The sequence below is a fragment of the Equus przewalskii genome, chromosome 25 (genome assembly GCF_037783145.1).
Source record: "Equus przewalskii isolate Varuska chromosome 25, EquPr2, whole genome shotgun sequence".
In the NCBI taxonomy this organism is placed as follows: domain Eukaryota; kingdom Metazoa; phylum Chordata; class Mammalia; order Perissodactyla; family Equidae; genus Equus; species Equus przewalskii.
Window position 1 is genome coordinate 11804249 of NC_091855.1, and position 13063 is coordinate 11817311.

At 36.6% G+C, this 13063-nt stretch overlaps 1 protein-coding gene across 6 annotated transcripts in view; it reads left to right on the top strand.

Annotated features, from left to right (window-relative positions):
- Positions 1–13063, top strand: part of FUT8 (fucosyltransferase 8) — a 275062-nt gene that overhangs the window by 189961 nt on the left and 72038 nt on the right. For all 6 annotated transcript variants that reach the window (XM_070594009.1, XM_070594008.1, XM_070594010.1 and 3 more), the window contains one exon: positions 8643–8757. In XM_070594009.1, the coding sequence (XP_070450110.1) occupies positions 8643–8757 (115 nt within the window). The remainder of the gene's footprint in view (positions 1–8642; positions 8758–13063) is intronic.

Consider the following 13063-nt stretch of genomic DNA (forward strand, 5'->3'; position numbering starts at 1 on the left):
TCTTAAAACATGGATTGCTAAATCCAATCTCTAGAGTTTCTGATTCAGGCGGTCTGGAGTGGTGCCTGAAAATCTGCATTTCTGATAAGTTCCTAAATGATACTGAAGTTGCTGGTCTTTGAGAACTAAGGCTCTACAGAATCCCTGGTTTTCTTTATGAGTTCACCACTGATAGAGATTATCTCTGTTTCCTGGAAAAAATGGTATTTCTCCCTAAGTTAGTGGGACCTCGTCAGTAAGCTGTGAGGGAAGACTCTTTTCCTTTTCTCCCCACTGATGCTGTTCCTTGTATTGAGGAGACAGTGTGTCTGTTCTGGAATGTGGCTCCCATTGTTCATTACTCAAAATACCAGTTGTTATTGCAGTCTGGAGCCAAATATCATGTGTTCGAATCAGATGCAGCTCACCTGAGATTTTTAGCAAAACCCCATTTACCTGGTTAGCCTATTACTTGGGAGCTAGGAACTAGTAGAGCCTAATCCCTGCCTGTTACCACAGTTGGCTGACCAACTAGCATTAATTAGTTCTAATTAATTAATTAATTAGTTAGAACTAGCATAAAAAGTTCTGTGGCTTTCAGAGGGTTTTTAAGAATTTAGAGGGGTTGATGGTATAATAAATAAATATAGTGTAGCATATTACTGTTACCTGCTATATTGATCTCAAGTGTTAGTATCACTAGATTTTCAATTGATGGTTTCATTCTACTGATTACGTATGACCATACTTCATAGTAATACAATCAGATTTACCTGCTTCTTTTGATATCATTGATCATGAATTGACTCTGGCTTGTCTCTGAAACACCTAGAGGGAAATCAGCAATTTAGAGGGATTATTTTTGTCATTGTGTGTTTCATTATTTAAGTCGTAATATGGGTTCAGCGCTTGGATTGATGGCCGTATAGCTTTGTCCCTCCACCTCTGAGGATATCATGGAAAGTTTTGTCTTATCATCCTTTGAGGTTGCCCAGAGACATGTTTAACTTAATGACTGTTGCTTTGATTCGTATTGTCATCTTTTTGTTGCCAGTCACCAGTTTATGAAGTAGTTACTGGAGCTGCTGCTTTCTGATTCTTTATTTATTGAGATAACATTGGTTTATGACATTATATAAATTTCAAGTGTACATCGTTATATTTTGACTTCTGTATAGACTAGATCTGTTCCCTACCAAATGTCTAGTTGCCATTCGTCACCGTACAAATGTGCCCCTGTACCTCTTTTACCCTTCCCCTACCTCCCTTCCCCTCTGGTAACCACCAGTCTGTTCCCTGTATCTGTGTGTTTGTTTGTTTGTTTATCTACCGATTGGGAGAAGATATTTGCAAGTCGTATATCCAATGAGGGGTTAAAATCCAAAATATATAAAGAACTCATGCAACTCAACAACAGAAAAACATACAACCCGGTTGAAAAATGGCAGAGGATCTGAACAGAAAGATCCTCTGTTTTCCAAAGAAGATATACAGATGGCTAACAGGCACATGAAAAGATGTTCAGCCTCACTAATTATTAGGGAAATTCAAATCGAAACCACAATGAGATAGCACCTCATGCCCATCAGAATGGCTATTATTAAAAAGACAAGAAATAAGTGTTGGAGAGGATGTGGAGAAAAGGGAGTGTTCCCCTCATACACTGCTGGTGGGAATGTAAGTCGGCACAGTCCCTGTGTAAAACAATATAGAGATTCCTCAAAAATTAAAAAGCAGAACTACCAGCCACAGAGCTCGTGAGCTATTTCTCAGTTAAGTTGACTGAAACTATTGAGAAGCAATCTGGTAAAGCAGCAATCTCATCGCCCCTGCTTGCTCTGCAAGCAGTTATTATCATCAGTAACATATAAAGCAGCTTTGCTAAGACTGAGGTCACATGTATTTCCCAAATGTTGAATGATACTCATCGCCAATTATGCTGATAGGCTTTTTACTACTGTGTATAGGGGATTATGTAACAAAGGAAAGAACTTTGAATCAGATGAGGGGTGTGATAGCTGACTTGTTCTAGGGGAAGATTGGTAGGTTAATAGCTTATAGATTTATCTAATCAAAATTGCTGGTCATAACTGTTGTGACCCAGTAGCTTGTTTTTTCACTCTCTTCATAAGGTGGACCCTCCTTGACTCTCTTTTAAAAGTCCAAGAATTGATATTTCCACTTTTGAAAAAAATTAAATTTTGTGAACCTTCAAATCTACTATGTTGTTTATTTCATACACACACACACACACAGAGAAAGGAATGAAGATCTTAAGTTCTTTGAGATGTGATTTGATTGAGACTTATATTAAACTGGAATGTAGACACTCTTTTCCAGTTTAATTCCTTTGGACAAAATGCTTCTTTGTGATTGTCTTTCTACTAAGGAATCCAGGCTTATTTTCAAGTGATTCTAGAACATTCCTCCTAATATCCATGGATAAAGGGAGACATTGTCATATGAAGTTGTTCTTATTCTGCTCATCACTTCATCTCTTTCAGCCAGATTATAATTCTCCATCTTCTGTAAGGGAACATTTTCCCCTAAAATAAAGTTTGCATTGGAAGGAGAATATACAGGTGTAAAAAAGTATCTCACCTATGGCCCGAATTCTGTTTTGCCTGCCCCCAATTTACATCTCCTTGGGTGTGATTTCCAAACTCAAGAATGATTTTGACATTAAAAATAATCACTTACTAAGGATTTCCTACATGCCAGTCACTGTGATAAAGGCTCTCCATTCATTATCTTACTTCATCAGCATAGTAATACTATGAGGCAAGCGTTATTATTTCCTGTTTGATAAATAAAGTTATACTCAGGCCTAGAGAAATTAGCTAGCTTACACAAGTAAGTGACAGAGATGTTTGACTCCAAAATCCTTTCTCTTAATTGCTAAATACTTAGCTTCTCTGAGCTTTATTTTTCTCTTCTACACGTAGGGACATAATTCCTCTATCACAGCATTGTGATCATTAAATGTGGGACAATATATAAAACACTTTCCACAGTGACTGACACATTGTAGATTCTGGTAGGCTCTAGGTTTTCAAGTTGAATAGGCATTTTTTCAGACCTGTCTCCTGGTCACCTTTTTATCCTTTGTACTGCCTGTTTCTGCCAAATAAGGCAGGAGGAAACCAAAGTAAAAGCAGCCTTGGACAAAACCCAGGTAAGTTGTTTTGCCCTTGATCCAGATTTACCTATGGATGAGACTCTGTGGTATAGCCTCCCTTAGTCACATTTACTTCAATAAGTGTTAGTTTCTTCACCTTGGGATTTTCTTGCTTGAATTACATCTGCTCTGTCCTGGCCCTCAGGGGAATTTCTCTCTTTACACTTTGATTCATGTATAAACAAAATATTCTTCTTGTGGTTCTTCAGTGGCATAATTGAGACAGACTGGAACATTTAAAAAGAGTTTTGTGAATGTTAAAATATAAAAATAGGAAAATTAACAGATAATACAAAGAAAATAAATGGGTAGCCCTGCTTTGGAAGTAGAGGTTTTGATGCCTGTCATAGCTAGCTTTCTCTCAGTGTCATAGGTTCTGTTCTAGTCTACCAGTTATCTTTAGGCCTCTGTATTCCACCTTCAAATGACTAGCACTGTTCTGCTCATACCTTGCCTGGGTTTGTATTTCCCAGGCTTTGATCTGGGCTCAAACCCGGCCTTTAGATTCACCACCCACCGTCTAGATTTTTTGATATCTTCATAGTCAAAACCAAGACAGCCAGATTCCCAGCTTTAGGACAATTCTAGGAGATTTGATTTTGGAGTGAAATCACTGAAAACCCAGCATTTCTGTAGAATGGTTTTCACTTACCGTGTTTCTCAATAATGAGCCACAACTGAAACTTTGTTTAATTATTATCATGTTTTTGTCCAAAAGATGATGAATTTTGCAGGATGGTAACTTCTAAACATTATTGAACCAGCAAAGAACTATTTTGAATTTAAGGTAATTTCCTTGGCTTGTCTTTGTAACATGGTCTCCAAAGGGGAAGCCAAGAAAAAAGGTTTAAAAAGCAAGCTTAATTTTAGCTGACTATTGGAGTAGAGTGACTGACTGCGTTATCACAAAAAAATTAGTGTACTTTTTTTTTTTGGTATTTGGCCTCTACTTATAAATTTGATTTTCCACTTTTCTTGACAGAGATTGGGATGAATGTGAATAATTGCCAAGACTTAGTACTGATGTAACTGGGTAAAAACATTCACTTTTATGTTTTCTAATTTATTAAAAAATACAGAGATCAGCTTTCATTCCTCGTAGTAAAGGAATGGCTTGATTACTATAACATGAAAGCATAAACCATGCCAATTTTTTTATTTCAAAGAATTTCCCCCTCCATATTAGACCTAATGTAGTTTTTACCTGCTTGAGGCTATAATTTAATGCTATTTGAGTATGTGTATGTTTAATTTAATGTAAAGCCATGCAGAGCATATTGAATTTCCTTTTTTCCTTCAACAAGCGTTTGCTGATTGACTAGTTTTTTCTCTCACTGTATTACATCTCCAGAAACAATACTGCTGTTTAAACTTGAGGCTTGTGACAAGTTTTGTGATCACTCCTATTTGTTAGGCAGGAAAAGGCAAATGACTACATTTGGATATGTTGAAGTCTATGAAATTTAGAAAATCATGAGTGTGATGAGAGTGATGGGAGAGAGGCTTATAAAACTGAGAAAATAATTTAAATAAACATCCAGCTGGGTCCTATAACACCATTATAGTTAAAGATGTCTCCTGAGTTTCCATGATCAGCTCACACAATTTCACGTGGGTGGCGATTTTTTTCCTCAGTTAACTGTAAAGGAATACTGTAGGCTACATAATAGTCCGTAGACACCTAAGTTTTGTACTGTGAAAAAACTTAAAAGTTGAACCTTTGTTCAGTCTTGTGTAAGGCTGCAAGTTAATTTCTTAGGGAGGCAGTAAGTCGTAAGTTTGATTTTTCTGACTAAAGTTACTCTTTTTCATAAAAAGAAAACGTTTTGAATCTTAGGTGAGAATAATAAATATAAAAATAGATAAAGCATCACATATTAGATTCTTGCCTTGCTTAAAAAGAGTAAACATAGAAATAGTCAAGCTGCAAAGTGTCCTGCATGTGGATAATGTTCACACTTCAAACAAATGTCTAAATGCTTCACAGGTGATCCTTTGTTTTAAAGCATTGTGTAAAGCTATTCGACTCTTAGTTGGGTGAATATTCTAAACTGTGGCTATGATTTTTAATTTTTATTTGTAGCTTATTAATAGTTTTGTTTTATTCAAAGGGGCTTTTAGGTATTCTCTGTTGATTGTGTGTAATTCTAATGGTTTTCTATAATAGTAAATAAGACTTTAGCTTTTTCTGTGGGCTTCATTGCTTTGTTACTAAATGGTTTAGCATCTAGTTAAGAACCAAGAATAAAAGAGACCTGAGACTATGTCATATGCTCCTAGACAAATCACAATTGTTGAGGGCTGGCGTCATCATCTGTTAAATGAGTCCAGGCTGATCAGTTCCTTTCTTGAGGTTGCTAAGGCACTGGGTGTTGGATCATTTTTCTGACTGGCCTCAGTACCACACATTACTGTCACCCTCACCTGAAGAATCCTTCCTCTTAGTTGTAGAATTATTAGTGGGTGCTCTTCAGACACAAGGTGGAAGCTCTGAAACAACTCTCTGAGGCATTCTAACTAGCAGTCTGTTCAGGCTGCTGTAACAAAAATACCACAGACTGGGTGGCTTATAAACAACGGAAATTTATTTTCTCACAGTGCTGGAGGCTGGTAAGTCCAAGATCAAGATGCTGGCAAATTTGGTGTCTGGTGAGGGCTCTCTTTCTGGTTCATAGACAGTGCCTTCTCATTTTGTCCTCACGCGGTGGAAGGGGCTAGGCAGTTCTGTGGGGTCTCTTTTGTAAGAGCACTAATCCCCTTCATAAGGACTCCGCTCTTGGCTTAAGTACCTCCCAAAGGGCCCGCCTTTTAATACCATCACTTTGGGCATTAGGTTTCAATATGTGCGTTTTGAGGGAGACACAAATATCCAGTCTATAAATTACTACTTTGTATGTGTTATCACTAATCCTTAAAAAAAAAACTGTATGGAAAGTATTGTAATACTTATTTTAAAATGAAGTAACTAAGTCTCGGAGTTGTCAAAATAACTTTCTCAGGACACAAAGCTGGTAAGAGGTAGAGCCAAAACGGGGAAATAGGTTTGTCCACCTCCAGAAGCTCTTTCTCCTCTGATTCAGACTTTCTGATTTTGCGTACTTAAACATTGAACAGAGTTCACATTTTTGTTCTCTGGAACCCTTACTTTGATATTTGTTAGTGCAGTAGGTAAATGCCTGAGCTTTAGAATCATGCTGCTTGGGTTTGAATTCCCACTCTGCATTCTGAACTTTGTGACTTTGAGCAAATTATTTTACCTCTAAGTGCCTCCCGTTCCTTATCTTACAAGGTAGTTGTGAGGATTAAATGAAATAATGTAAAGCACCTAAAATAGGTGTCTGGCCCAGAGCAAGAGCTCAACACCTGTTGTTGTTCTTCTTATTTAATAGCGCAGATCAATTTTCTCTAAGTACTTTTTGAACCTCCAGCTAAATGCTTTATGTTTTTAGTTAATACCGTCATTGTAGGTGGTTTCTAGAAGTGTATGTATGATATATTTTATTTATATATATACTTTTCTGACAAATAAATTTCTAACTTTATAATTTTCACAAGCAAATAATACATCCTTATAAGCATTCCTTGAATAGACGAGTTAAGACGAAGCGTAGAGAATGGGTGAAGCTAGAGCTATAACTAGCTAAGGATTATTCTCCAAACCTCTCTACTGCAAACTTGGATTTGTAAAAGATAAAAATTATCAACATTATCTCATCTAAAATTTTTGAAGATTTTTCTTTTGCTTTTTCATGCATATATCTATTCAAAGATATTAGGTGAAAATTTTCTATGTGATGAGCACTGTTATAAATGCTGATTTAAAAAACAAAACAAAGAATTAAACAAACAAACCCTGCTCTCATGGAGCTTAAATTCTAGTAGGGGGAGAAAGATAATGAAATAAAGAAGTTAATGGTGTATATTAGAAGATGATAATTGCTTGGGGAAAAATAAAGTGGAAAGAGGAGAGAGAAAACCAAGAGATGGTGATAGTGATTGGATGTTGAGTTTTTAAGTGAGATAGTCTGTGAGAAAGCCTTATGGAGAAGGTGACATATGAGCAAAGATTTGAAGGACGTTTGGGTGAATCATGCAGATGTGTATCTGGGAAATGAGCATTCTAGGGGAGGGAAGAGCATATGCAAAGGCCCTGAAGTAGGAACATGCCTGGCATGTTCAGGGGTTAGTAACAAGACTGTGGCACTGAAGTAGAATAAGTGAGGAGGACAATAGTAGGAGATGAGATCAAAAAGGTAATGGAGGGCCATGTTGTCTGGGGCCTTGTAGGTCAAAGTAATAACTGGAGTTTGTGTGAAATGAAGAGAACCGATTCAATGTTAAGAGCAAAGAAATAACATTGTTTGATGTTTTAGTAGGATCTAGTTGCTATAAGGAGAATAGGCTGGAGCGGTAGGCAAGGATGGAAGCAGGGAGACCTGTTCAGAAGCTACTGTAATAATTCAGGTGAGAAAAATTGGTGGCTCAGTTGGTAGCAATGCCAGTAGTGATATGTGGTCAGAAATTGGCTAAATCTTTGCTGATAGATTGAGGGGCGGGGTGTAGAGAAAGAAAAGAGTTTTGCTTTTTACTTTTCTTTATTGGTAAATGCAAGTCATAACTTTTATTTAATGCAATATAAATAAAACCATCTGCACCAGCTCTGAAGTTTCTCTTCCTGGTTTACTGGATATTTTAGTTTATTTTGCAGGAAATCTAGCAAATTATAATTGAAATTACTGATGCTACACAGAGTGGGAAAGTATCTTAACAATGATTTTATTAGTTTAGACCAAGAATTGTCACATTATAGCCCAAGAGCCAAATTTGTCCTGTAGCCTGTTTTTGTGAATAAAGTTTTATTGGAACACAGGTACACCCATTCATTTACATATTGTCTATGGCAGCTTCCCTGCTACAAAAGCAACAGAGGCCCACAAAGCCTAAAATATTTACTGTCTGGCCCTTTATGGAAAAAAGTTTGCTGACCTTGGTTTAGACCATTGTTTAAGAGTTGTATCAAAATTTTCCTCTGATTTTTTTCCAACCACTCAGAGTGTTTAAGTATGAAGAGAAAATTTAAGAGGGGACAGGAAATGACAGTAGAGAGAATAAAAAGGCATAGTATTCAAATACTGGCACCAACTTATTTCTCTCGCTTATGTTAATCTACCTATTTCTTTGCTGTGGGTATCCACTTCCACCTGATCTCTGTAGTGCTTTGTCTTGGGAGGTAAGTACAGCTGACTGACCTCATTAAAAAAAAAAAGTATGTTTTCTCAACAGTAGAAATTTCCTATAGGAATGAGTCTTGGATGTTAGAAACTAATCATTGAATTCCACAGGCTTGATAGAAAATAAAGGATGAGTACCAGCATCAGTGTGAGCATCAATCTTTATGAAGAATTTGACTCTTCTCTTAGGCCTTTGTGTAATCCTCTGATGAAGTACAAATAAGTTAGATGGCCAATGTTGTTTGCTTTTACAGGTCTGTAATGACGGATCTATACTACCTCAGTCAAACAGATGGAGCAGGTGACTGGCGGGAAAAAGAGGCCAAAGATCTGACAGAGCTGGTTCAGCGGAGAATAACGTATCTTCAGGTAAGAAGGTTAGATTAAGAGAGACACTCGAGCGAAAAAAGAAGGAAAATCATAATAAAACTAAAAGTAAGATTTGCTGTTGTTTTTTAGTCTTCCTAGCCTTTGCTTTTTGAAAGTATTTTACTCACTCATTTTACATATTTATTCAGAAAGACACTGTTTGCCTTGAGTGGAATACAGAGATGGCTAAAACAAGGTCCCTGCCCTAAAGGGGGCTACTTCTTACACACAAACATGTGCACACGCACACACATGCCCATCCACACACACGCACACACTCTACAATGCAAAATAGAAAGTGCTACATTTTATACGACAGCTACAGATGAAATGCTTGTGGGAGGAATATGATGTCAAGGATAGCTTTGTGGAAAAGTATTATTTGAACTGAGCTGTAAAGGCTAATTACGTAGGATTTAGACACCCAGAAATGAAGGAGAAGAGCATACCAGCTGGAGCATAGGATGTGAGGATGGTCCATAGCTGGAAAAGAGCAGTACAGGAACCCACTGAGAAATGGTATATTTTAGTTTGTCTGGAGTTTTGGGTTGTTTGAAAAGAAGGGATGGAAAATAAGCTGGAAAAGGTAGGTTTGGGAGCCAGATTGCAGAGGCCCTGCGTGCGTTATGGTGCATAAGCACTAAGTGGTTGTGGAAAGATTTTCTTTATTGCATAAACAACATTATAACAACAAATAGGCAGTAAAAATCAAGGGTAAACCCCAACTCCTGGGACCTTTTAAATTTGTTTTCTTCATTTTTTTTGTGTTCTCTTCTAGTTCTTATTAATACATGTACTCAACTGTACATATTTGTAAGGATAGAATTGATTTACTCTTTTTTTTTAAAGATTTTATTTTTCCTTTTTCTCCCCAAAGTCCCCCAGTACAGTTGTATATATTTTAGTTGTGGGTCCTTCTAGTTGTGGCGTGTGGGATGCCGCCTCGGCATGGCCTAATGAGCAATGCCGTGTCTGCGCCCAGGATCCAAAACAGCAAAACCCTTGGCAGCCGAAGTGGAGTGCACAAACTTAGCCACTTGGCCACAGGGCCGGCCCCTGATTTACTTTTGAATTTTGTCTTTTTGCTTAATACCGCATAAGCAAATTTTTTCTGTTTTGGAGTCACAACCTGCTTTTGAAAGGCTTTTACGTGTGAGTGGCATGATGAGAGTGGCACTTTAGTGATAGTAATCTGAAAGTAGTATTTTAGTTGAACTGGATTAGTATTGGAAAAGGCTAGAAGCAAGGAGATCATTTAGGATAGAGGACCACACTGCAAGTTCTAAATACTGAGGTCCGTGGCAGTTAGCATTGGAAGTGAAGAGACAAATTTGAGAGATTGGGAAGATAGAATTGATCTGCCTTTCCAAATAGGTGAAACGGCTGAAACAGCTGGGGTAATGGGGGCATCATTAACTGACAAGGAACTTGAAGATAGGCTAGTCTTCAGAGGGAAACAGTGAATTCGGAAGTAGAATTCTTCAACCCTCAAAATGCTTCAAGTTGAAATGACCATGACCCTCCTTTTCTAATACTATTGGTCGTATAGTTTCTGTACAATCACTCTGCTTTCCTTTTAAGGTTAATGTGTCTTATAAAAGCAAAATAATAGCCAGTGAGTTGATTCCGTATATTTTAAGGTGCACAATTTCCTACACTTAAGTAGGAAAAAATAGAAAATCAAGTATTTAAAGAGATAATTAAAACCCCAACTGCTCTTGGCATGCTGTCTTGGTCTCACTCCCATGGCCATTCATCAGAGCTGTCGGCAGAATGAGAAACACTTGCCTCCTGTAGGGAAGAGGTAATTATCTCCTATCAACTAGAACCTCGTTCAATGAACTATAAACAGCTGGTGGTGCAGAACTATCATCCTCATTTAAAATGGAAATAACTATGGTTTCTGAGTTTCTTCCATTTCCACAGATTCATTAAATTTTCACGCAACAAAAGTTATATTTAAACTATGAGTTGGTCATAGTTCAGCTCCCCACACTCTTACAAGTACCTGTCACCTGCTTTAGTTTCTTTTTTCCTCTTGGTTTTTAAGTGGCCAAGTACTTTCACCGTAGTGCAAATTTGGTCCCCTATGTGCTGATTTCTGTGGTTCTGTGTTAGAGAATTTCACTTGTAAATCATGCTGATGATTTAAAACTACATTGGCTTTTTAAATCTTTCAGACCATAGCAAAACAGTGTTTCACTTGGACCTTAACTTCAGTTTCAAATATTACTATTTAACAAATTTTTACTTTCATGCTTTTCTTTTTTTTTCGTTGAAAAAGAAAAAGTGATTTTTAAAATTCAAGGAGATGGGGGAAATCTCAGTAGGAAAAAATTTAAAAAATATGTATTTCTTTAATTATCTAATGTATTCATGATCATTTTTTCCATCTAGTCTAAAAGTTCTTTGAAGTTAGGGACTTTATTTTTAACATATTTTTTGTTAGAAGTTAAAGATGCCACTCACTCACCCTTCGTCTTCCCTAGATGGAGGTGAATAAGAGTCCTTTCTCCCTTTCCAACGGAATTAAACATGGATATTTGTAAGGAATGCTTTCTCTGACTGGAATTTTTATTCCCAGTGTGTTTTTAAGCACTAAAGCTACTTTAAAAAGAATGATTTGTCACTGGTTTAACTAAATGGATTAGAGAATTGAATCAGAAGAGTTGACCTATTTGTACAGATTTTTTAAAGTGATTACATTTTTTTCCTGTTATAGCTTTTCTTGGTATTCACATTTATTAGTGTTCCCATAATGATAGCTTTAAATGAAATATTACTTTAAAAAAGTAAATAGAAATATTACTTTAAAAAAGGCTATTTAAGCAACTTAGATTCTGAAAAACCTCAACAGGGCTTAGGAAATGAGTAATATGCTAGGAAATAAAGCTAAAAAGAAGGATAAAGAAAAAAATCTTTGACCTTTGATACCTGTACTCAGAATAAAAATATGCAGTTCATATAACATTAGTGGAGATTTTAGAAGGCTCTCCTTGTTTATCTCTTAGCCAACACTTATATAAAGGACAATAATAATTTGTATCTAGGTAGGAAATAATTGGGAAAAGGTAGAATAAAAGCATTTTCTTTTTCTTTTTTTTTGTGAGGAGGATTGGCTCTGAGCTAACATCTGTTGCCAATCTTCCTCTTTTTGCTTGAGGAAAATTGTTGCTGAGCTAACATCTGTGCCAATCTGCCTCTATTTTATATGTAGGACGCTGCCAAAGGATAGTTTGATGAGCAGTGTGTAGGTCTGCACCCAGGATCTGAACCTACAAAACCTGGGCCACCAAGGCGGAACAGGCAAACTTTACCGCTATACCACTGAGCCAGCCCCAAAGCATGTATTTTTAATATTTTAAATCTATTCGGGAGATTTTAATCATTTAAATACCTTATTGTAGTCCTGGTGAATAATTCAGATAATTTTATAATTTACTTCCAATGATTGATTTGGTTTATTGAAACCATTTTCAGTTTTAGTAGATTTTTACTCATAGTGGTGAAATTTATTATTAGTTCTATCACCAATAAGCATTTTTTTAAAAACCCTGATTTGTTTAAGGTATAATGCAAGACCTAGTGCAAAGAAAACAACCTATATTAAGCACCTGTCTTAATCCATAATAGGTTTCATTTTATTTTTTTGTTTTTTTGTCTCACTTTTAATTTTTTTAAATTTTTAAATTTATTTATTTTTATTTTTTTATTTTACTTTATTTTTGAGGAAGATTAGCCCTGAGCTAACATCTGCTGCCAATCCTCCTCTTTTTGCTGAGGAAGACTGGCCCTGAGCTAACATCCATGCCCATCTTCCTTTGCTTTATATGTGGAACACCTACCACAGCATGGCTTGCCAAGCGGTGCCGTGTTTACACCTGGGATCCGAACCAGCGAGCGAACAAACCCTGGGCCGCCAAAGCAGAACGTGTGCACTTAACCGCTGCACCACCAGGTCAACCCTATAGGTTTTGTTTTAAATCTAAGCCTGCCTTTCTGCAATTCTCCAATCCTTTGAATTGAGCAAATATCATTCTCTCACGTGATTGACTTCAAGTCATATAGGTCGGTTAAGTTTGGTTACAATTTTAGATTTCTGTTCATTTATCTTATACCTTGGTTTTACTTGGGAAAAGCAATTTCACAAAAGATACTGGAAAATAAAAAGGTTTTTAGGGCAGTTAGACTTCAGTGGGACAAAGTTCCATGGTTGTCTTAATTAAATGTATTTTCTCTTTGGAGCTGAAGCCTCTATGGCATGGTATAAAAAGACTAAACTGACTAAAAGATTATAAAAATTTGA